The sequence below is a fragment of the Melozone crissalis genome, unplaced genomic scaffold (assembly GCF_028551555.1).
Source record: "Melozone crissalis strain CALT ecotype California unplaced genomic scaffold, PUWL_Pcris_2 ptg000006l_1, whole genome shotgun sequence".
NCBI classification, from domain to species: domain Eukaryota; kingdom Metazoa; phylum Chordata; class Aves; order Passeriformes; family Passerellidae; genus Melozone; species Melozone crissalis.
The window spans coordinates 26385434-26409689 of NW_026535784.1; the positions used below are offsets into that span (position 1 = coordinate 26385434).

At 39.6% G+C, this 24256-nt stretch overlaps 2 protein-coding genes across 3 annotated transcripts in view; one reads left to right on the forward strand and one right to left on the reverse strand.

The window, feature by feature from the left end:
* The first annotated feature begins 2979 nt into the window (after nucleotides 1-2979).
* Nucleotides 2980-21658, forward strand: LRP2BP (LRP2 binding protein). 2 transcript variants are annotated; one of them, XM_054291061.1, is made up of 8 exons: nucleotides 2980-3016; nucleotides 3310-3422; nucleotides 5368-5481; nucleotides 7041-7183; nucleotides 7261-7366; nucleotides 7850-8073; nucleotides 11653-11818; nucleotides 13569-14836. In XM_054291061.1, the coding sequence occupies exons 3-8, from the start codon at nucleotides 5428-5430 to the stop codon at nucleotides 13632-13634; spliced, it is 759 nt and encodes a 252-aa protein (XP_054147036.1). In that variant the 5' UTR covers nucleotides 2980-3016; nucleotides 3310-3422; nucleotides 5368-5427; the 3' UTR covers nucleotides 13635-14836. The 2 variants fall into 2 exon arrangements, with proteins under 2 accessions (XP_054147036.1, XP_054147029.1); XM_054291054.1 differs by lacking the exons at nucleotides 2980-3016; nucleotides 13569-14836 and adding an exon at nucleotides 20952-21658 and having other exon boundaries at nucleotides 3130-3422; nucleotides 4953-5481; nucleotides 11653-11822.
* SNX25 (sorting nexin 25) overlaps nucleotides 14935-24256 on the reverse strand; it is an 81628-nt gene continuing 72306 nt past the window's right edge. The window contains exons 14-19 of the mRNA XM_054291042.1: nucleotides 24054-24218; nucleotides 20826-20943; nucleotides 19551-19617; nucleotides 18217-18398; nucleotides 16551-16651; nucleotides 14935-15769 (exon numbers count right to left, since the gene is read on the reverse strand). Of these exons, the coding sequence (XP_054147017.1) occupies nucleotides 15695-15769; nucleotides 16551-16651; nucleotides 18217-18398; nucleotides 19551-19617; nucleotides 20826-20943; nucleotides 24054-24218 (708 nt within the window). The 3' untranslated portion in view covers nucleotides 14935-15694. The remainder of the gene's footprint in view (nucleotides 15770-16550; nucleotides 16652-18216; nucleotides 18399-19550; nucleotides 19618-20825; nucleotides 20944-24053; nucleotides 24219-24256) is intronic.

The following is a 24256-nucleotide window of genomic DNA, read 5'->3' on the forward strand; positions in this document are numbered from 1 at the left end:
TGCCCGCCTCCCCGCCGGGCTGCGAGCGCCGGGCCCGCGGCCCCGCCCGCGCCGCCGGCCGCACGTAGGCAGCGGCAGCCGCCGCCCAATGGCCGCCGCGAGGCTCCGCGGGGCCGCGGCCGGGCCGGGGCTGGCGGCGGGGGCGGCCATGTGGCGCGGGGCCGGCCGGCACGTCCCGCACACACTCGCCAGCCGCGGCAGCGCCCTCCGGAGCCTCGGGCAGCCCGGCACCCGCTGCTGCACCGCCCGGGAGCGGGCTCGCTGGAAGCGCCGCTGCCCCGGGAGCCGGGAGCCCTGAGCGCGGCCTGGTGTGCGCGGGGCTGTGCTGCTGCCAGGCGCAGCCGCCACAGCGCTTCTGCCAGCCGACCTTAACGCTGGTTTGGGAAGGCTAGACCAAGGCAGACTTGCATCTAGGAAAGAAAACAATTGAGAATTAATTTAGATTTTTTTTACCAAAAAAACAAAGCTTAAGTCATTGAAAAGAAATCCGTACAATCGTCCTGCCCAAGCTCTGCCACTAGGCCAGGGAGACTGGACAGACGTGTCACGCTGTGAGACCCAGCTCTGCCCTTCAGCACAGACATTGCAGCATCACCACCAGTGTGAGCGGGACTGGAATCGGCAATGCTGGATCTGGGCACAGCCCCCTGCCACATCTCTGCTCAAAACAGAACCTTGCAAAAACAGAACCTTGATTGTCACTTACATGAGCTTGAAGCATTCTAGAGAGGGCGAGTGTCCAAAGTGCACAACTCCGGTCCCTTAGCATTATGGTATTTCCTTCTGTCTCAAATACCTACACGTTTGTTATGGAAGTTCCTCATAATCACCACCATAATTTAAAAAAATAATTGAAAGTCACATATTTAAAAAACAAATAATAATGGCACAGTTTTAATAAACAGAGATGGGGAAAAGAAGCCTAACAGTATTCCTTTAGGGCATACATAGTTCTGAAATTAATTCACAAACATGATGAAATTACCTTCTGCTTCTCCTTTGGGAAAGCTAATATAAATTATTTTAGTATAATATGAGCATATGCAGTACAATTTTTAAAGGTGCAGAAATCCAGGTAGATGGGCGGTGATCAATTCAGCTGAATTGTTTCAGTAAGTGACAGTTTTCACTTCTCTTTTACATGGAAAGAAGTACACTTGTGTAATTACAAAATGTTGTATTGGGTTTGTCCCTGAACAGCTAGCCAAGCTAATTAGTTAACAAACAAAATTCCTACACTTCCACCTATGCTTTGTTGGGGATGAAATACCTTTGTGCAATTTTAAAGATTCTTTTGAAAACACACATATCCAGAATTAGCTAAAGCTAAATAGTTTTACATTGCCCAAGAGGTTGTGTTTTGGTGCTTTTGGTTTTATTTTTCTTTTAAAGATCTTTCCTCCCCACATTACCTCAGCAATTCAGAGGTTTCAAGCTGCACCTGAGGAATCTCATCTTTCCAGCCTAGCCACCTACACACACATCTGCATCCGGCCAGCCAAAACTCTTCAAATTCCTGCTATTAATTAGTTCTTGAGCTTCAGGTCACATTTTGCACACCTCATTAGTGCCTGCAAAACTCTTCTGCTTTTGAATAACTGGCATTTGTCTTGTATAAACACAGGAGTAACAATTCTCATCCTTTGTGTAGGGGCAGCCCCAAGTGCCAGGTAAGGACAAGGCTTCATGGCTACAGCTGTTCTGGAAAATAAGTTAGCAAAAAGTCTTCTGTGCTTTGTATCTCAGATCACACACCTTGCACATGTATCAACAAAATTAAATTGGAAAAATTGGTTTTAATGAATGTGTAAGCAGTCAGATAAACCAAGGTGTGCTGGTGAATCTCACACCCTTCTGCATCAAAAGCAGCCATGCAACCCATTGTTAGTTGTCTTTGCTGAAGGGTACTGCTGCTTTCACAGACTGTTCTTCACTCTGCCTGTTCAATCAAGTAATTAATTGATGCTTTAAAAAAAAAGTTTCCTTTCCTGTAGATTTCTTTGGTTATATCCTCTACACAAAATGAACCAGGATTAATTTTAGCAGTTTTTTGGTACTTAAAGTCACTTGGGACTGCTGGGAAACATTACATTGAGCCCATGGTTTTAACCACACAAATCTGCAGGCATCACTCTCCCGTTTTGATTGTTGCCTCTGTCCCTGTCGCTATAGAAACAGATCGCACTGCCAAAAATGGAAGGATGATAATCATCTGGAAAAAAAAGAAAAAGCTGGGAGCACAGCTAAAGATTATTTTGAAAGCACTCTCGTGCATTTTGATATTAGCCCCTTTTTGTAAGAGAGACAGCCAGAAGCAATCAACAGAAGTGGAAACAACGCTTTACATTTCAGGAGAAACCTCGAACAGCATCTTCCCTCAATTATCCTTTTTAAGTTTTTTAATATCTATATGGGCAAAACAAACTACATTACAACGAACAGTTTCTGATCACTGGAAGCGGCGTGAAGTCCCGCCTGCTGGACCGAAATGTCACGGCCTGGTGCCTTTTTCTCTGAATTGCATTCGGAGTTTCTGCTCCTTTTGCCTGTAGTGTTCTGCGGAGCATTTTGGGCTTCTGTTTTTAGTTTCCGACAGCACGGGCGGCAGCAGGGAAGATCCGCAGCCCGTCCGGCCGCTTGTTGACAGCTCGCTCCGGACAACGGCCGGAGGCGGGGCCGAGCCCGAACGGCAAAGCCGTCGTTCCGTCCCCATCCATCCATCCGTCCCTCTCCTGCCCTGCCGGAGGCCGTGCCGCCCCACGCCCGGCTATGGAGCGGCGCCGGGAGCCGGCACGGGCCGGGCAGGGCGGCGGCAGGTGCCGCCACAGCACCAAGGGCCGATCCACGGCCGGCAGCTCCAGGTCCCGGGACTGCCCATCGCAGCAGGCCCCGCCCGAGCCGCCTTCGGGCGCGGGGCTGCCGGGGGAGCTGGGCCGGCGGTGCTGGCTGGCGCTGCGCTGCGAGCGGCTGCCACAGGAGCCCCGCCCGCCAAGTGCCGCCCGGACCGGCCCACCAGGTACCGCCCGAGCCGCCAGGTTCCGCCCGGCCCGGCCCGGCCGGCAGGCAGGCGCCGGTTTGAGCTCTTCACGGCGGGCTTCACGCACACGGCGGTCAGGCTGCATTCACTGAACGTTTCCTTCGGGCTGCCTTCGCTCAGCTTTCCGGTTCTGTAACAGAGCCTTCTCTTTCATCTTAGTCTCTTGAAGACCATCTTAGAAAGGGGACCCGGCCAACTTCAGACCTCTACTGTATTAAGGCAGGTTTCACCTCTTAGGGGACAAACCCAAACGTGTGTCTGTTTTTAATCAGAGGACCACTGCCGGGATGCACTCTTGGCAAAATCGGAGGAGTTGCCAGTGAGGAGTGAGGCACGTGGAGATCCTCCATCACCTTTTCAGAAGGGACAACGATACTATGAACAGGTGCTTTCCCTCTTTTAAGTAAATACTGTAAAGCAGACAGCTTTCAACACCTTTTCCGTGAAAAAAGAGACACCTTAAAAACCTAAAAGAGGGAAGTTCCCTATGCCTGTTTTCTTCCTATTAAAATCGCCTGGTGTTCCCCCTAAATAAGCTGCACTTTGCCCAGACATCTAGTGAGGTCTTCCAGTTCCCTCAGAGGTCTCCTAAGGAGCAGATAAGTAAGCAGCAGCCTATCCTTACAGCTAACTTCCAAGCCAAGTTGGGTTTTTGGGCAGCTGAGTGCCCAAATACAACACACTTGGGTTTCAGTTATAGTGAGAGTGAGCCCTGACCAAGACACAGCTTTCGATCCTTGTTCCCCACCTGGGAACTAGAACTTGTTGAAATGTATAATCTTCAAGATCTCTGTCCCTGCCCACTTTGGCTAAAATTGGTCATCCAAGTCTTGGAAAGTAAATCCTCAGGGAACAGGGTAAGACTGGCTGGCAAGTGAATGTAAACCTCAGCTTCCTGTGACAATTAGAACTTAGTTCAAGAAGATAGAAAAGAATGTAGTAAAAACAATGAGTCAGATACTTTCTGATGTGACATGCACAGATGCAGTACTGTTTACAGTGCAGCAGTGGCACAGTGTAAATCAGTCTCACGGTTTGCAGCAGGAACAGAATTAACTCACTCAGGCTTTCTGCATTCTGGGCCCTGTCCTTAATGATTTCGTTAATGAATTAATGATGTTTTCGTTAATGAATTACAAATTCATTAACAATTCCATGAGACAATTCCATGGAGCTGAATGAACAGACTCCTCTCTGTTTCTTGACAAGCTGGCTTGGATGTCCATGATAGATATTGCTGTACATCCCTAAATTTATTCTTTGAGCAGGTTTTAATTTTCAGATTTTTTAATGTATGTCTGTAGTGCCTAAAAATGCACATGCTCCTAGCACTGTACTTTTAGATACTGGGGAAAAAAAACCCACTTCCTAATCACAGCCCTTTGTCTCCTTCACATAGCACAAAATTCTCAGGAAAGGTGAGATTAAATGTGCCTCCTGTACTTCTTTTGCTGATATTCATGACAGCTAGTTGCAAAAAGAAACTGGCTTTTTTTTTTTCCAGAGTTCTTTAAAAATACAAACCCCCACAATCAAAATGGATAAGTTCCCAAGACAATTAAGATAATAACTTGGTCAGTATTAATAGGGGTTGATTGGTCATTGTGAGGACATTTAACTGAGTGTTGAACTGTTGCTCAGTTCTAAGCTTTTGCAGTCTTCTTTTTTTTTTGATCAAAACACACAGTAATTTTGAAGTAAAAATATAGATAAGAATATTTTAATTTCTCTCTTGTTTTTACTTAGTGTTTATGTGTAAAAGTATTTCAGTTAACTGAGGACACCAGGCTCAGTTAACTGTTGTATTAGAGTTGTTTAACTGTATTTGTAAGTGTGGTTTCTTCTCAGACTTAATGCAGAAGCAAATACTCTTAGAGATTCATTCTTAGGAATAAAAGCACCTCTGTTGTTGCAGGTGATACCTCCATAAGGTATGTGTGGCAGACATCTGGTCCATGAAAGTCTTCAGACATCTGGTTGATTAGTCTTTGTGAAACCAGCCCTTAGCAGAGATGTAAAAGCAGACTGTTAAACCCTCGAGGTGTAAGAGCAGCTGACCTAAGTTAAAGGATGTCAGATCGAGGGGGCAGGGACTCTGAACTAGACTTTATCTGCTCAAATTGAAAAGATTTGTGGCAGTTTGTGAGAGGGGAGAAAGTTTGTCAGAATGGCTTTTGGTTACCCAACTTTCTTGGTTCTTTATTTACTCTGTTTTCTGACAGCTCTGTGGTTGCAATTTCTTGTTCTTCATTCATGAGAGAAATACACCAGGTTGAAAAATAGTAAGGGTGTATATATCAGAGAGTTATTGTTTGTTTTCTCTTTCTCAGGGGTTGTACAAACAAGCATTAAAGCGATTTGAAAAAATCAAGGATACAGATTTTCAAGCAATGTATCAGCTTGGTGTAATGTATTATGATGGACTTGGCACTAAAAAAGACCCTGTGAGTTATTTAGCTGCACACTTTTTATTTTTCTTCTAATATCAGCTGATAATTACTAGGAGCTTCTTTGTAAGCATGATTATTTAGTTTAAAATTAACAGCCTGTTCATTTAGTTTCATAAAGTGCAGATGTTTACAGAGCATCATTAAAGAATGAAGGCTCTGGGTTGAGGAGGTTCTCAAAAATGGTTATAATAAAATAGGAATAAAAGAATACAGTAATTTCTATTTTAAAATTAACTTTCAAGGGCTTGGTTGGACTTCACGTGGAAGCTAGGTTTTAAATTGCTTTAATTTTTTTTACTTTTTAATAAGCATATTATGTACATGAAAATAAAGTGAGTAAAAGTGGAAATCAAACAATTATATTTCAAAGTATATTTCAAAGTATAAGATCTCTGACACAAAGATTTTTTAAGGTACTTTTTATTCTTTTAGCACAGATGCCAGAGATGGTTGTGCTTCTACCAATGGTTGACAGTATTATTCTTAAGTTAGACACGTGAAAAATTACATTTGTAAGCATTTGAAGAATTCAGACTGAAGAATTCTATTGCAAAAAAGGAAGACAAAGGAATGCTTTGCTACAATAAGGAGAGTTCATTTGTTGGTGAAGATGATCTTAAATAGTGGCATAAGGAAAGAACACAAGCATTAGGAATAAAAGGATTGATTATAAGACAGAAGGCCAAAAAAAATGAACCAATGAGTGTATTAACAATTGGGACTCCTGTCTGGTGCTTACAGCATTGTCAGCAGAACTGAAAACATTCTGATTGGGGTTTGGAGGTGGTTTATTTTTTCTGTATGTCTGCATAATTACCATGTTTGTTTACTTGCAAATAAACATTTTAACAAAGTTACTTCCTTTCTTGTGTATTACAATATGAAAGCTAAATAAAAGCAAAACCTTTTATAAAGGACTGCTTCTAGTGTATTTATACAGAGTGTCCATGCTAAATCCTAACAGTGTAAATCTTATTTCTAAGGTAATTCTGAGGCCCAGTTGCTCATATGCAATGTTATCCATCTGCTTATTTAACATGATCAGATTTTGTCCATTATGAGTCTAAGGTGTTTTAATTGCAGAGACTTCAAATTGTACTATGTATCACTTTGCTTTCTTGTTAAGATTGTTTTATGATTTCAAATACAATATGCAATATTAAAAAGCTCTCAGAATTCTGAAATTGAAAATGTTACAAGTGTAGGATGTGACATTCATTTACATAAGCACAATAATATTTTTGGGAAAAAATTTGTCAGTGAAGAAGAGTAATATATTATCAAATGAACATTATGAGGAAATGTTTCACACTAAAAATATGCTGGGGTCAAAAATTTAGGGGCTGTCTAGTAACCAAAGGTCAGTTCTGCTTTGGTATGACACTGTTCTCCAAGCTGTCCTGCCAGTATGCCTCAGCTTTTCTTCAAAGGGGAAAAAATTACCTGTCTGGCAGAAGTTAGTGCATTCTCAGGTTACATATGTCATCCTCTTCACAGTCTGAACATAATAACTTATATACAACTTATATAACTTATATTTCCTACAATTTTAGGAGAAGGGAGTGGAATACATGAATAAAATACTCAACTCTGATTCCCCAGAAGCAAGTCACTTGAAGTTTGCAGCTGCATACAATCTTGGCAGGGCATATTATGAAGGATGTGGTGTTAAACATTCAGTTGAAGAGGCTGAAAGGTAAGGGCAGTCTGTGATTTTCCTGAAAAATTATAAGATTGTATGTTTCTTAAACTTTGTTGTCCCCATTTTCTTAGGTTGTGGCTTACTGCTGCAGACAATGGAAATCCAAAAGCAAGTGTAAAGGCCCAGAGTACTTTAGGAATGCTTTATTCTATGCCGATTCTAAAAGATATGAAGAAGGTAAAGCCCTACCTTTTGAAATACAAAGTAGTCATGACTAATTTTTAATTTCAGAGAAATAATACAGTGGTATATTTGACTCTGAACATTGTATTTTGAGTAGTTAGACATTATCATCCATTTAAGCCAATGTAAACAGATAGTCAGAATTCCTCATTTTGACTCACTTGACACTGCTAGCTAAGGTTTTTTGGTTTTTTTTTTTTTTTTTTTTTTTTTTTTTTTTTTTGTGAGAGTATCAGAAAGAATGACAGAATGGATTAAAGTTGTGCCAGCTTTGGTAACCTTCATAATTCAAGCAGGTAACACTGACTGACAGCTCTGACTGTAAATGAAACAGGTTTAAAAGCCTTACAAGAATTCTTCTTTCTTTTATGTATAAGCACTTCCTACAGGATGCTTGGTGTTAAAGCTTTTATGGAAACAGTATACAAGAAAATCAGCTAAGTAAATACATACCCTGACTTTGTGCCTCTTGTTCAGGCCTTTTTCTGGCATTCAAAAGCATGTCAAAATGGAAATCTGGAATCAAAGGCAGCACTTGGCATTATGTATCTCTATGGACAAGGTACATGTCGAAACAGCCAAGCTGCTTTGGAGTACTTGAGAAAAGCAACGGAACTTGGAAATATCTATGCTCAAGGCCATCTTGTGGAATATTACTACACTGGAAAATTTTACTCAAAAGCCGCTGAACTAGCCAAAAGGTAATTTTTGTTCTATGCTTCATTAAGGTTCTTCATGCAAGACCACATAAAACAGATTTAAATTATTATTAGATTATGGTCCTGTGTCTTTCAAACTCAAGAAATGTAAGAGATAATGAATTGCAAAACATCTTTAACAACAGAATAGCCAATGACAAAATTAATACTATAAGGTTCTCAATTCCTCAGTATGATTGAACTTTTCCTTGTGATCCAATGAAGCAAAACAGCCTTGAACTAGAAACCAAAGCAGATGCCTGGATGCAATCCTTCCTTCCTTGTGCACTATCTCCTCTAGGTTCCTGCCTTCACGATTCCCTTTAACCCCTACAGTCATAGTGCCAAAGACCCCCGAGGTTGGAAGGTTGAATCATCTGGTCCAGCCTTTCTTGGCAAAAGCACAGTCTGGACACAATGGCCCAGCACCCTGTCCCGCTGAATCTTAAAAGTGCGCAAGGTCAGTGAATCCACCACTTCCTTTTACTGCTTTTCCATCTTTGGTGTGCATCTCCTTTGGTTTTGAGCGGGCTCAGAAACTTGGAATTAAGTCAAGCGGGTCTCTTGCTACCTACTTTCCTTACCTTTGAAGGGAATGAACAAACAGTTCATTGTGCTTCCAGAAGAGCATTCTTGAAAAATTCCCAGCTGCTCACTAGCTCCTTTATTCTCCACAGAAGCTTCCTATGGAGACCCTCCCAACTGTGCTGTGAGCTGAAGTTTACTATTCTGAAATCTGAAACCTTTGTGTTAGTACCAACCGTCAGAGTGCTCAATGGGATCCCAGATCCTCAATATTGTGATCACTGCACCCAAGGCTATCACTGAGGTCCTACAAAGTAGATTTTCTTGATTTGGGAGTAACAAGTCAAGCAGTGCCTCATTCCTGATTGGCACATCTGACATTTGGTTGAGGCAGCAGCACTCCACTGCTCCATTCCAGGAACTTCATGAATGTCCTGGGAGTTGCTGTATTCTTATTGCACCTAATGCCTGGGTAGTTCAAGTCACCCATAAGATCCAGATTTTGTTACCCAAAGCTTACTTAAGTGACCCAAGTATTATCTCATTGGTCTTACTGTCTTGATTCAGAGATCAACAACAGATGCTTAGTGTAAGGTCCCTCTTGAGATGGTCCCTCTGTTCCTGACCTAGAGGCATTCAATAAGGCTGCTAGTTTGTTTCTCCACATTCAAGGTTCTCCTTAATTCAGTGCATGACTCCTCCTTTTTCTGTCTTTACAAAACAGCCTATGGCCATCCCTCACGATCCTCCCGTCATGTGAGTTGTTCCACCTTGCTTCAGTTATTCCTATGGTTGTGTGACTTTGAGTGGCTGCAGAGCTCCAGTTCCTCCTGTTTGGTCCCCAGGCTGTGTGCACTGTACACCAACACTTGGGGTGGATGTTTTCTGCTCCTCACCTGGGAAGCAGCTAAGGAACATTTGTTGCTGCTCTGGTTGGCCTGGCTTATCCCCCAGTTGGTTGAAACATGGCACAAGTGCAACCACTTCAGGTTCAAGAGCAGTGTTGGCACAATGTTCTATGGCCGATAAACAGCACATTTCTGTGACAAACCTCCATTTACCAGTGTATTGATAAAAGTTCAATCTGTTAATCAGATTATTGACTTGCTGGAAATAAGATGCGGATAGATTAACTATTTGGACAAGTGGCACATGATCGCATGTGTGCATTTTGGGGTGTGTCAGCATAGCTGCTGCTGCACAGCAGCAAACATGTCACACCTTACCATCGTACAGAAGCTGCACTGTATGCCACTGAGTAATGGAAGCTTGGTTAAATCAGTAGTTCAGCTATGGATGCTGTTTGCTCTACTCCATGCTGAGAAGGACTGTTTCTCTCTGAACTGCTGCTTTTCTTTCTCTTGCACTGTCAAACTGGAGCATTGACTGTTCAGCCTGTCTCACTGGGAATGAATCCCCTCCAGTCAATGCTGCATGGTAGATTATCCAGACAAGTAGAGTGCACCTCATCAGCTGCCATTGCAGAAAATAGCAATGAAATCCCACAGTACTGTCAGAGGTGACCATTTCTGAAATAAAACACTGAAACTAAACTTGAAACAGTTACACTAAATTAGAATTGAAGATAGCCTTGAGGCAAAAATCTTAGCAGTTCAGCCAGTAATATCAAGCACTGATACCTTTTCTGCTAAAATTTGTCCTTCTGTGTTCATAGCAACTACATTTGTTACATTAGATACAAGCATAAAACATTATGTGACTACGTACGGTATAACCTTGCTTAATATTTGGAGTCTACATTACCTACTGATACTTCACTTCAAATTCAGTTATCCCACACAGTTGTACTTACCAATTGCTGTGGTGTGTTCTTGAAGTCAGCTGTGCTGAAATAGAATTCTTGCCTGAATTGACTGGCTTTCATTATTTGCATCAGCATTCTATAGATTATCTTTCAGAAAGGAAGGGAAAATGTTACATATCAGGAATAACTAGAGGTAATATGTTACTGTTGTTTTATTTCAATGTTCTTGCTAAATAAGAACAGTTGTGTTACTGTATTTGTTAATGGGACCAAATTAGGTGGAAGAACATCATTCCCAACACTTCCAGGTGATCTAGCAGGCACTGACATGCAGAGGATTATTTGAGAACAATCTTTCATAAACAGTGATTTATAGGAAGTACCTATAAACTGAAATTACTTGCACTTTTCCTTCTTCTGTCAAGTCTGTGACCTTGACATCAGTAAAATGATGTATAAAGAAGCACATTATTACTGTTTGCTACCTGGAAAGGGTATAGGGCTTGGGGGTATCTGTTTTAAGACAACAGAAAAAAAATCCCACTTAGGTATAGCATTTTCTAATATTACAGTGATTATACTAGATAATTATAGCTTGATAGTTAAAACAACATTCACTTTGTCCCTCTGATTCTTAAAATGGTTTTTAGTAAAAACATGCTGAAATTAAGATGACAGCAAGCATGCAGAAGAAAGGAAATCATTGAGCCGAGATAGTGATAAGTGGTTTTTTCCTAACAGAGTTTTATAACCAGAGGCTACCAATATGTCCAAGATTTTCAGAATACTATGGTTTGCCAATATCCTTGTAAGAACTGGAAATTTTAGAATCCTAGAATCACTGAATGGTTTGGGTTGGCTCTTTAAAGATCTTCTAGTTCCAGCCCCTGTGCTGTGGGCAGGGACATTTTCCAGTACATGAGATTGCTCATGTAGTGAAATAAGAGGAAGTAAGAGCTTTGCCTTTCTTCCACATACAATTTCCATGAAATAATTTAAAGGGAACAATTAGCATAAAATATGTTGCCTTTTATAACTAATATAACTATAGTGAAAGTGACTTCAAATTTGTACACTTGTTTGCTGTTCAATACCACAATGTTCAAATAAGACTAACTTAAAATCAAATATAAAACAGAAGAATCCTCGTAAGATGCCAAATACATGTAAATTTCAGCTTATTTTGGATAATAATGTAAACAGAAAGGAGGCATTGTCAAAGTCATATTTGGCAACTTTAATTATTGCTTGAACTATCATTATCTAACATATTGCTCTAAATTCCACAACAGGGCTACAGCAGATGATGACATCAACATGCTTGCCAAGCTAAATGATTGCCATCCAACCTATTTAGCCAAGGGGGCTGCTATGGCTGCTTTCTATTTGGCTAGATGCCTCCAGCTAGGCAGAGGCACAGAGAAAAACAAGCAGGCTGCTGAGAAGTACTATTCTAAAGTAAGTTGAGAAATGGGGAGATACCTTGGATCTGAGTCTAGTCTAAACTTGTTATTTCATTAAGGACTCCAACACTGTGTTAAAAAAATATTTGCAAGAACATGTAGACTGATAGAAATGTACTGAAAACTACTAAAAATAGCCTTAAAAGGATGCTATCTGCCCACTTGCTTAAGCAAGCAATATAACCAACAACAACAACAACAAATCTATGCAGCAAAGAGCTTGGTAAGTTGCAAGATAAATTAGCTAAACAATTTGAATAATTTTACCCCAAATTAATTTGCTTTCTGTCATTGTCGCACAACTGAAAAATTGTAACTACTCCTTATACTTTACAGCCTGTAACAATTACAACCTTTATTAAATTGGCCATAACTGGTTCTCATGCTTATTTTTATATTTACATTTTCCATGATAGCTGAGGATCTACTGCTTTATCTGTTCAATATATACAGGGAAAAAAAAATCAGTTAAATTTTTTCCAAAGTTCTAAATTTGGAGTAAGACTGATGGAAAATAAGCTTGAGGAAAAATAATAATAATGGCCTCTGGAAGATTAATCTGTTGAGTAATATCAGTGATGCCTAAAGGCATCAAGGCAAGGTAGCTTTACCAGCTGAAGAGAATGTAGCAAGTTGGCATCTGTGCTTTACAGACTCTGTGGTTTCTGTGCATGTAGTGGCCATTTGTTTCTGCACGTAGAATACTGTGGTGTCCATCTTGGTGCAATCTAAATGAATGGAGAGTTATGGAAATGAAAAATCAGCAAGCAAATTTTGCAGCTCTTTACTCAGGGAAGTCACTGATAGAGAAGGCTTAGCAGAGCAGGTGATCTGAATACAGACACTAGATATTTTGTTCTCTCACTGTAAAAATGCAATAGAGGATAGGATGAGCAGGCAATCAGGAAAGGAACATAAGCTGAGGTACTATGACCATTCCTAGTTAAGGCATTGAAGAAGTCCATCAGGATTAAATTGCTGCATGGCATTGCAGGAGTGTAGCCCTTCCCACTGTCTTCTAAAGTGTAGTAAAACTGCCACAGCTGAAAGGAGACCACAGCTTTCACTCATTATTCACCTGCTCTACACCTGAGACTGGTCTAGGAATGTCACTGATGTCTCAGTATAAAGAGGTGGTTCCTATGACTGGTGTCATGTGTCTCTAAATCAATAGCAGAAGAGAAGCAACATAAAATAAACAAGAAAACTCCCTGAAACAGTAACTTCAAAAGAGTTGTGGGGGTGTGCAGTTTTTTTTGTACCTGCAAAATTCTCATGTTAACTGTACAATTATACTTACCTGAAGTCATATTTGTTTTAATTGACTGCTCAGCTCTGGTTTTGGCCTACCATTCTTAGACCGAGTCAGTTTTTTAAGAGATGAGAAAGAGAACATGGGCATCCCTAAGGGTCCTGCAGTAGATGATGGATGTGAGTAAAACTCATCCAATCTGTAAGCAGACTTATTTTTCCGACTGTGGTGCTGCATCTGCCATGCCAACATACAGAATTTAAAAAAAATAAAGCCAAGACTAATACTACAGTCCAGTATGCTAATTTTTAAAACTAATTTTTTTTAATGTGGCATCAGAAAAAGGATTCAAATCCAAATATGTTAACTCTTCAATACTTTAGCAAGTTGACTCTCTCCCTTTTTTTTGACACTTAAAGATTTTTGTCATATTGATAGCATACAGTTTTATTGTAGCTATAAACTAGAACTCTGATATTCTTTGTTTTTAAAGGCATGCCATCTGGATCCTATTGTTGCTTCTCACCTTGAATTGGCAGCTAATCTTGGGAGAATTTAGTGTTTCTTTTAACTGTGACTGGTATATAAATATATTTCCTACAATAAACCATCATTAATCTCCAGCAATTATAGACTGTTCATCACTTACTGCTTGCTTTTCAACTTTCTATAAATTATTATTTAAAGCAATTGACTGATTCATTTTATCTAGAAGAGAAAGTAAAAAGCTCATGCTCTCTAACTCAGATAAGCTGAGACAGATTTTTAAAAAATAGTATTGAAGACTTAAAGGTTTATTAAGGACATTTCACGGGACAGATGTATTTTCTTCATGTCATATTGCTACAGAGCACATGAATCAAAACAAAGCAAAAGAAAGATGCTTGTTTCCTCTCTGCATATATAGTATTTAAATTTTAATATTCTGAAAAGCTTGAACCCAAAATTGTCTCATTTTCACACACAGGCCACAGCCATTTTTAATGTTATTGGTGCTTACACTTATGCTTTTAATGTAGTGGTGCTTATATTTTCTTCCACATACTTTCCAAAGCATCTAGATTTACTTAAAAGTCTTTATATATATTTCTTTTGGATTGCAGAGACTCAAAGTTGGAAACTGTCCAGCAGAACCCTAAGCTTTACAATTCAAACCATACCAGCTTCTAAAACTAATAAACACTACTTACAGAACTGTGGGAAAAAAGCCCCAAGCATTAGTATGGAAATATTGAATATACATCCCCAAGACAAGGCCTGTTTTTCTCAATTCTCCATATTGCATTCACATTGCCTCTGTATTAGAAATAGTTGGAAATCTCTTGGCTAGGAGTATTTATGTCTGAGCAATGTCAAGCTGGATCTTTTATTAAAAGACACTTTGATTAACCACTAGGAAAACTTACTGATTGCTGTGGTCAGCTTGCACATTTCTAAATGCCTGTTTACTTATGAAGCTTTGTAAGTGTAGAATTTGCCTTGCTTCCTAATACTGTGCCACAACTTGCAAACTCTTCTGAAACTGTTAGAACAGAAGGTTAGATGTTACTAAAAATGTTGATTTATATAGATTATGCAGATTGTATGTACCTTACAATACAGCCAGTCATAACTGCAAGTAGTTTTTCTAAAAGCACAACTGTACTGAATTGAGAAGACAGTAATGAGTGTCAGCTAGGGATTTTTGATGATGTTTAATTATTTAGATGTGCATTAACATCATATTTACATATTTTTACATAAATTTAAAAAAAAAAACAACCACTGAAGACAGTTTTCTTTCCTTGTATAAAATAAGAGAAAGATTTGAAGGTTATTTGAAATTGGGGCATTTGAATAAAACAGCCCTGAGTAATATCAGGGAAGTTATCAGAATAGTTTAATTAAATGTCTACTTGATCATTCATAGAAGCAATTCATAAGCACTAATCTTTGAACTAACATTGAACACAGGCATTCTGGTAGGACATACCAGTTTACAATACATAATTTTGACACAAACTTCAAAGCAATGTAGATACTTCTTATGAAACTAGTGCTGTCAAACCCATTGATCCGTTGTCAGTACAGCCTCATATCAAGTGCTGCAATCCAGTTGTGATATTTATTGCTTACAAATGCTTCAAACCACAGGAAATCTTTGGTAAAACCAAAATTGATAAAATTTTCACAATAGCTTTACATGTAGTATTGCACAACAAGGCTTTTTCAATACACAAGAAAAAAAAAGGAATGCTCAGATCCTCAGTGAGGAGATTAGAACTGTACAACATTCATTAGTTTACCACTATAAGCAAAATTTCTTTCCATAAATGTTTAAAATATCTTCTGGTTTCTTTCAGCATATATGAACATTTATTTTTTAATCTATATTTGAAACAGAGGAGTAGTCAAATAGAACAATTTAAATAAAAATTGGCAGCTATACAGCATTTTTTTGTCTACCCTACAACAGCATCAGATCTTTTCAAGTCTGTACTTCACAAAAAACTCAAGAGGAAAGAAAAATGCTAAAAATAATCATAGTCCTCAGCCCTCTATGGAAAAGAGGAAAATAAGTTTCATGTCTATTCTTGAACATAGACATTTCTCTAGTGGTCCAATTGTGCAGATTCAAACCTAAGTGGCATTAAGCTGCTCTAAATGAGCTCTCAGCTCAGGACACAGTTCAGTTAGCAGCAGTTCCAGCAAAACCTGAAAAACAGAAAAGAGTTCAAATGAAGCAGGTGCCAACCAAATTTCTCTTCCTTTCTGTCATTTTTAGATAACCATAAATAACAGAAGCACAGAGGTTTGATTACATTCATACTTTTCTTTCATCCAGAAGTTAGCACATGCCCTACAGATAACATGGGAAATGTCTTAAGGCTGAAGGGAGGCAAGTGTTGAGGGCAGCTCCATTCAGATGGGGATTTCCCACCCAGTATAAACTGGCGCTGTTGTGTCAAAGACTCCACAGCATCCTAAGCAAGCAGCAGGGCATGCACCTTTTCTCTCTGGTGCTGGGGCAGCATTGTGTGACAGGCTGCTGTCTGGAATGTGCCAGAAGAGACTGACTGACTGTGAAGGTGTCATACTTAGATCCAGCTGCATGTTCCAACTATTCCCAACAGCTGAGGAGTGGAACTTCTGGAAGGCTGTCATGTCCTAACTATGAACCAGTTCTGGAGTTCTTCTCTAGGATTCTCCAAGGTATGTTTGTTTTTCTAAGCTGTATGAAGAAATTAGTTTGTACCTTAGGAAGTCAGGCAAATTGTATGTGGTAGAAGATCTCTTTTAGACAAAAACAATGCTGCTGTTAAACAGCCTTTTGTTATTCAAACTTAGTCAAGTGATCAAACATAGAGCAACTGACTTATTTTAATAATAAATAAATCTCTGCAAAACCACATCCCCTAGGCTTCAATACTGAGTGAGTGGAGCTCAGTAACTTACAGGATTATGAAGTTAAAAAGGTACTTTTCTGGTTACTCACATAAAGTAGATGCTTATTAGCCTTTCTCTCTTGCAATGCATTGAACACTTTCACTACACCATGACGGGCATTTTGTTGTCCAACGAGATTCTGCAGAGTATCTGCAACAAACATTACTTCAGTTTATGTTGTTCCACTCATGCTAGGCAAAACCTCCAGCCAGGATCATCATTCTGCTACCCATAATCACAATCATAAAGGTTGGAAGAGACCTTCAAGATCATCTAGTTCAACCATAAAGACCCAAAAAGGAGGGGGAAAAAAGCCACTGCACTTCATTGGCCCTTGACTACAAGATACAGAGTCCCTACTCAACAATCTTTAAAAAACACAGCTTGAAAAGATACCCTTATTCTCCAGTTACCCACTACATAATAGTGTGTGCATCTCAGAACATTTTAAGTGTTCTAACATGATGCATCAAATGCCTTTTCAGTAGTTCACCTCACTGAGTCAAGTCTCATCTCACACATCATTAAACCTCTCACTTAAATACACCTTAAGCCAAAGACACAACTTCTACAGCATTTAAAATAAATTTAGCACTTTAATTGCCACTCAATTGTCACAGAATACTTCCCACAAGAAGGCAGTTAAGAGAGTCTAAGTCAATTATTTACACTTTGGATTAAATTAGAGAATAAATAGTGATTCAATGTTCCCTCATTAATCTAAGGTGCATTCGGCTATGTCTTGACATATGGCTCCAAGCTCAGAAACAAACTAGAAATCAAACAATACCACAAACCAACTATGGAAGGCTATTTAAGTAAGTAGATAACACAGGTGGTAAACTTAAGGGTTGTTTACACATCAAAAGACAAATATTTTCCATGCATACCTACTCCTTTTGTGCTGCAAAAGTTGATTAAACTGCCTAATGCATGGGGGCATATGCGATATCTAAGTGAAGGCATAAAATAGCTCATTCTCTTCACACAGAGCAGAGAAAAACATTCAAGCTATGTTGAAGTGCATTTCCAAGTGCTAACAGTAATGATTTTGACTCTTTTCAGTTAGGTGCCTTTGGGTTTACATGATCTCTGAAGTCAGAAATTTGTAACTGCATTTCCTGTCCTGTGAGTGGGACAGCATGGAGCATCTCAGAATAGTGCCCCAAAAACATTCTGGCTGAAAAAGCAGCTGCCCAGGCTTGGGAGATAAGGGCAGGTGAAGGAAAGTACTGATAAAACCACTCCATCTAGGAGCTTCTTCTGCCGGGGCTGCAGGTCACTCTAATGTTCAGTGTCCTGAGACCTCTTATCAGAAACAGACAACACACAACACTGATGGCATGCTTAGATCCCTCGCTCTCCAACTTCAAAATATAGGAGGAATTGGGGTGGTGCCACTGTCCCTGTTTGACAAGTAATTCCAAGTAGCAGAACCACAAATTTGCTCACAGAGAACCAGCAAAGAGAGACTCGACTGAGATTCCTTGATGAACATTATGCACAAAATAAAAGCAATTCTGATTTTGCATCCACCAGTAATATCTGAATCCAAGCCTTTTACCAGACAGGCAGAAGAGGCAAAGACTAAGACCAAAATAATCCTTGTTTATGCAAATAATTATAACTTAAAAGTCTACATGAAAATAATTTGATTAACCAGTTTCCTTACTAGTTATTAGCTCTGTGATTAAGCAGAATCAAAGTGAACTCACCTGGAATGTTTTCAAGTAGTTTTTGCTGTGCTCTCTGTTTTGTCTCCTGCTTTTGTTCATCGCTCTTGGCTCTCGGTGCTGGAGCTAACTTTCCATTTGGCCAGAAGGCATCTCGAAACACCCCAATGTAGTAAACAAGCATTGGCTCACTGAACATCCAGTGTACAGTGTCACGGATCTGCCTGTAAAGAAGTGGAGAAGGGAGCCCATCAGAGCTAGTCTCATGTTTTATCCATATTTATTCTTTTTACTCCTCAAAGCAGTGGAAGAGATGTTCTTTTTCACGTAATTTTGCCAGTATGCCTGAGTTGATTTCATTGGCATAACAGCAGGTCATATTCAGGTCTGGATGCTCTAGGATCTAGGTCACTCCTGATACATCACTTAGATCTGGAGAAGGCGGCTTTTCAAGGTAATCCACAAACATCCATTTCAAATTACAAGTACTACATTGAAATATACATCAAAACTACATTTCAAGGACAGGCACTGCAAATGCTCCACCAGTAAAAGTCAGGAAAATCAGATCACTAATAGTAGCAAATTCCAAACTAGTTGCCTGTGGAGATGTGCCTGCTAGGATAAAAACAGACAGTTTTGATAGAAGCACAGTAAGTTCCTTCACAGATAGCAAAGCACATTACTGAAGGGATTACAGACAGAGAGAGCAGCCTCTTCCTGGGGCTGCACCCCTCAGTGAAGCCTTCAGCACCAGGAGTCTAAGGCAGAGCAGGCTCCAGTCAGTGCTGTTGCCATACAGCCAAATCCCTTAAAATCAATAAAGTCAACCTACATGTAAAAGCTACACAGGAACTTTGCATGCAAGCTATGCTCAGAAATTCTCTGCCTCTCTGTCCTCCTTCAGGCATTTTCCAGTTATCAGCAGGGTATGAACAAATGAACCAATCAATTTAAAACTCAGTGAGTGGATACTGTCTGAGACCATTCCAATTTACTGCTACGTAATACACATCAGAGGCTTTAAAAGCCATGCTGGCAAGTGCAAATTTAGTCACTGATTGGACAAAGAACAGCCTGCTGTGCTGATAGAATACTTCTAAAATTTGTTTCTGACCAGAGATACAGCTTTCCATATGACGGTGTTTACAGACAGGTATGCTCATAGCCTCAGGCAGGCCTCACCTGGAAACATAAAGATAATTCACATATCTGTGTTTTCTCTAATAAATATAACATAGCTGTAAATTGAGCTATAGAAAACAAATGCAGATTACCATATCCAACAGGATGTTCAGATTATTTTAACAGTTCTTCTGTCAGCCTTTTTTTAACAGAATGATGATAAAAGTTCAGTTAAAGCAACAGCTACTTACTTGTTGATGGTTCTTCCAAAAGTGACTTGTACTAGTGCAATTAATGTTTTTCTGACCCACTTGAACACTAGAACAACAAAAAATGATTAAAAATAATGACCAAGAAGTTAATAACATTACAGAACCCATGACCATGTACAAAAACTTCCCCCTACGTCCAACCAAACCAAACCCAAACAATCCACCCCTACAGTAAACACATTGTTATAACCCTTTCTAAGATCCCATTAATTGTACAGAGATTTCACTTTTCTTGATCACATTCCTTGTACTGTTTGCTGTATGGTTTTTAAGTCCTGCAGATTATATAACCATGTATATAAAATGCATTCTAGGTTATACCGTAAATTTTTATATATAGGAATATTTCAAGTTTATTGAGCAATACAACTACTCAAAACCCTTTTTCTACTAAAAAAAACCCCCAAATATTATTTTCAAACTTCCCACCTTTTTCATAACTTTTAGTATAAAGTACACACAGCACCACCATTAAAATTCTGAAAACATTTTCACTCAAACCAAGCAGTCAGCTTTCCATTACAAATAAATGAAACAAAAGTGAGTGCTTCCTAGTAATTACTGGCAAACCTTCCTTTCCTACTGTTCAACATCACAATAAAGTCTATATTTGGGAGATATATCTACCATTTTTGGAAGGTGACACATTTTGCAATAGTTACCCTGTAAATAATTTTATAGAGCATCATGTGTGGCTGCACATTGAAACAGAAACAAAAATAACTTTATTATGATCATTCAGTTACATAAAGGGGGGGAAAATCCAGTATTTAAATATATCACAATTCTAGTATAATTTTCCTCATAGAAGTTGCAGAACTAAAATGCATATATAATTTACTTTAAATTGATATTAAAATTATATTTCTTTGTCAGAGACATGTTCTATAACAAAGTCATCTTTCCTTACTCAAGAATTCCTACAATCTAATGAACAGCCTGTTTACAAAGAGAATACTACTGTCCTTTTTTTCTAATCTTTTCATGAAAAATTTAATAATATTAAGTGTAAATGCTCTCCCCTACCAGTTACATTTTTATTGCCATTTTATGTTCTAATTTCACTTTTGAATGAAAGCTCCAAAGTTATGAACTACTGAAGAATAGCTTGGTCCCAAACTGGCCATATAGATTAAAGAATGAAGATTAGGTGCAATATAGATTGCACTTATTGAAACACCAAAAAAATTGAATTCTGAAGTGCCCTCCAGAGCCAAGAGATTGCATTAGCAACTGAGCAGGTTTACATCTTACTTCCTCGCAGTTCAAAAATCTCTCCAATCAGCATGAAACATGGCTCAGCAAGAGAGTCCTTCTTCCCATCCACCTCCTCTCCGTAGTCTGACAGGTCACTGTCCTCTTCTGTTTCTTCCTGGGAAGAGAGGGACAACATGGGTGTGTGCTGCAGTTCCCCAGCCTTCTTCCAGAATGCATTTAGTTACTGCCATGCTCTGCAGAAGGAGCACAGGCAGTCCTCTCAAAAAACAGAGCCAAAAACTGCTGCTGGCAGGATCTGGCCAAGAGGAATCTCACTAGGGATCCTGAAAACTTCCCATTGGACTAAAGTGATGAGGACACTGCACTGCTGGAATTAGCATCACTGCTGTATCTTCTGCTTGCAGCCTTGCCCCAGTAAGCACCTCAGTGCTGCCTCTATTGCCCCATCAACACCGGCTGGATGAAAGAAAGCAGGTGATGTGGGAGTCCTGTACTGCTGGGAAACAGGTGACAGCTGTAAGCAGGAGACGGCACTCAGCAGTGTTTGCGATTGCAAAGCTCCCTCTGACACAACACCCATAAAAAACATTCAGGATGGGGAGCTGGACAGCTGGAGCTCTTTGCCACGCAAACAGCTGGGAAGAAAGGGGGAAAATCTGGTTATTGCACCAGGAAAAGCAGGTAGCTGGTTCCCCAGGAGACCAGACAGTGCCTTCACAGCTGAAGCCCCTCAGTGGGATTAGGCCCTAACCAGTTGTCCTTGAAGTAAGCTGGGAGCCAAAGCCAGCAGTGGAAAGGGAACTAGCCAGAAACACAAATTGTGATAGTTAGTGACCTGAGCCTGAGGATACCCCAGCTCAGGGCACCAAAGGGAGAAGAGCTATTCAGATAGACTCCCAGAAGATGACTGGGTTGAACCACCTCCATTCTGGCAGTACCATCTATTTCAGAGTGAAGGGCACACAGCAGGTTGTTTCTCACTATCATGAAGATTGCTTCAGGATCAGGATTACAACTCCTGTCACTACTCATGGCAGCCAACACATCCCTTTGCTTTCCTGGATCTTGCCCTGCCTGCCTTTGCTTCCAGCAAAGCTAAAGACAGGCAGACCTGACCTCCACTGAGGCTGGTCTGATGCCCCAGTCTCTGGATCAGAAATGGTCACAATGATGTGCAAATTTCCTTCTTCAGCCTGGTTTTCAAAGATATCAATCATCTCTTCCTTTCTTCCTTATCATTCAATCATCTATAATTGGTTTATTTTTCTGCTATTCAGTGAATCTCCTGTCATTTAGAAAATGCAACAAGAACTGTAAGTTCTTACACTACAGTGCATTTTCTATCTAGTAGATTTATAAACCTAAAAGCCCTTCTTCTTTCTAGATGATATCAACTGCATTTTTGCTCTGATTTGGTTTTGGTCTAGAGAGCTAAAAAATACATTCTAAAGCTAACCCTGTCCAAGGAGTTATATATATAAAGAAATTGCTGCAGTATCTAATCCTGAACACAACACTCAAGAGGTAATATTATTGCTCTGACATATATTTGAAAAATGTGAGATGAGATTAAGGGCAAAGAGAGCTGAATCTGAGAGCATTCTATACTACAAAGTTCAAAACACAAACTAAACCAGGAAGTCTCAGTTACAAAAAGAACACAATTATACCAGCTTTATGTGTGGTTTAAACAAAATCAACTTCATTTATGACCTTGTACCAAATGATTTAAGCCCAGTTTAACTGCTTTAGGAAAGTGTCCAAGATGCTATCAGTGGGGCAAGACTGAGCTGATCCAAGGCTCTTTCTGAAAGACATGGGAGTCCAGGAAACAGCAGAGCTAGTCCCAGACTGCTTCCCAGTCTGTCTTCCTCCATTTTATTTTATTACTTTCACTTTAGGGCAATTGTTTGACATACTCATTCATAGGGTCTAAGAGTTCCCACCATCTGTATTCTGTTATGTGTAAGCTTAAGGAAAGAAGGGAGAAGAGAGAGAAGAGAAATGTGAAGCAGTAACAGTTGCATAATTTCTGCTTTGTTTATTTGTTCCTTCTCCTCTCACACACTGGTATTAAAAATCCTTTTTCCTTCTCCTGTATTTCCCAACTTTTTCCTCCTACACACTCCCATAATACAATATCTATCTCCCATAATACAATGTCTTGAGGATGTTTTTCAATTAAATAGCAAAATAGAAATAGCTTCATACTTCAATACTTTTATGCTACTTCTACCTATCATTAGTCATTTTAGTGAAAGCACTTTGGATTGTGTAACTCCAGTACTTCTATCAAAGTAAAACTAGTTTCTCAAACTTCCTTTATATTTATTACTCTGAAACGAGGCACATGCATTCAGCATCTAGATGCAAACACAGCACTCTTTTGCAAGGTACATATATAGGATTTTCTTATTTCTGAGATGCAAGACCACCTTTCTCCCTATAAAAGCCTAGAAGTATACATGCTCCCCAATCTCAAATTGTCCTGCATAAGACCCATCCGCTCCAGACAACTACAGCATGTCAGAAATTAACTGCTTTAAATGAATTTTGTATAACATGTAACTAAAAAAAGGGAATATAAACATCTCCTTGAATGTTGCATTATCTGAACATGAACAACACAGAACAGAGTGCCATGGAATTATGGTCAATTTAGTCAATGAGCTATTTTGGTCACTAATCTATTATTCATTGGATTTTGATAAACTATGGGTTTTTATGGCTTAATAACAAATTCTCCATCTGGTTTGCCTACATAGACTCCTGCCTGCACTTGCAAATTCCCTCAGTAAGCCTGTACTATTTGCCAACAGTTTTTTGTCAAAACTAGCTCTGCTTATGAAGTTGTCCTGAAATTAGGGATACACAGATGTTCTTTCTTGCCAAGAGAATATTCCCAAGTGTATTTTTACCTGCCAAAACCTCTCTGAAATACGCATGCCCAGAACTCAAAAAGTGGAAAATTCTGCTGTAAAAAAATAAATCCCAATCCCACAATGAACAATCCCACATGAACTGCAATTTGTTTATTTGTGATAGTTTACACATTTGCCTATATGCATGTACCAAAAGGCAGGAAACCTGTTTTATTAATAAACATCTTTTAAATTCATAGGCGGCTCTTTCTTCTCTTTGTTCACTTACAGTAAATTACAAATGACCTTTGGAAATATTGCCTGCCACTCAAATACTAATGACTCTCGCTGCTTACTTAGGATAAGTAATTAAATTTGGGAAGATTACTTTTCTACCACTTACCTCCTGATGAGAAAACAAATCACCAGGAAGTCGTTCTAGAAATGAGGAGAGTGAAAACGATGACTTCTTGCCTTGCACATCAATAACTTTGAGGTGCTCTGGGGAGGGGCTCAGGAAGGCATAAAGTGCTTCACTCTGGCAGAGTCTTTCATCAGAGAGTAATTTCTATGAAACAAAAATAATGACACATCACAACACAGCAA

What these genes read in the sequence shown, in the direction of transcription:
- LRP2BP (XM_054291054.1), top strand. Translation starts at nt 5,428, where the DNA reads ATGTATCAGCTTGGTGTAATGTATTATGATGGACTTGGCACTAAAAAA. An exon ending in TCAGTTGAAGAGGCTGAAAG is followed by an intron (nt 7,184 to 7,260) that starts GTAAGGGCAGTC and finishes CCATTTTCTTAG; the next exon opens with GTTGTGGCTTACTGCTGCAG. An exon ending in TTCTAAAAGATATGAAGAAG is followed by an intron (nt 7,367 to 7,849) that starts GTAAAGCCCTAC and finishes CCTCTTGTTCAG; the next exon opens with GCCTTTTTCTGGCATTCAAA.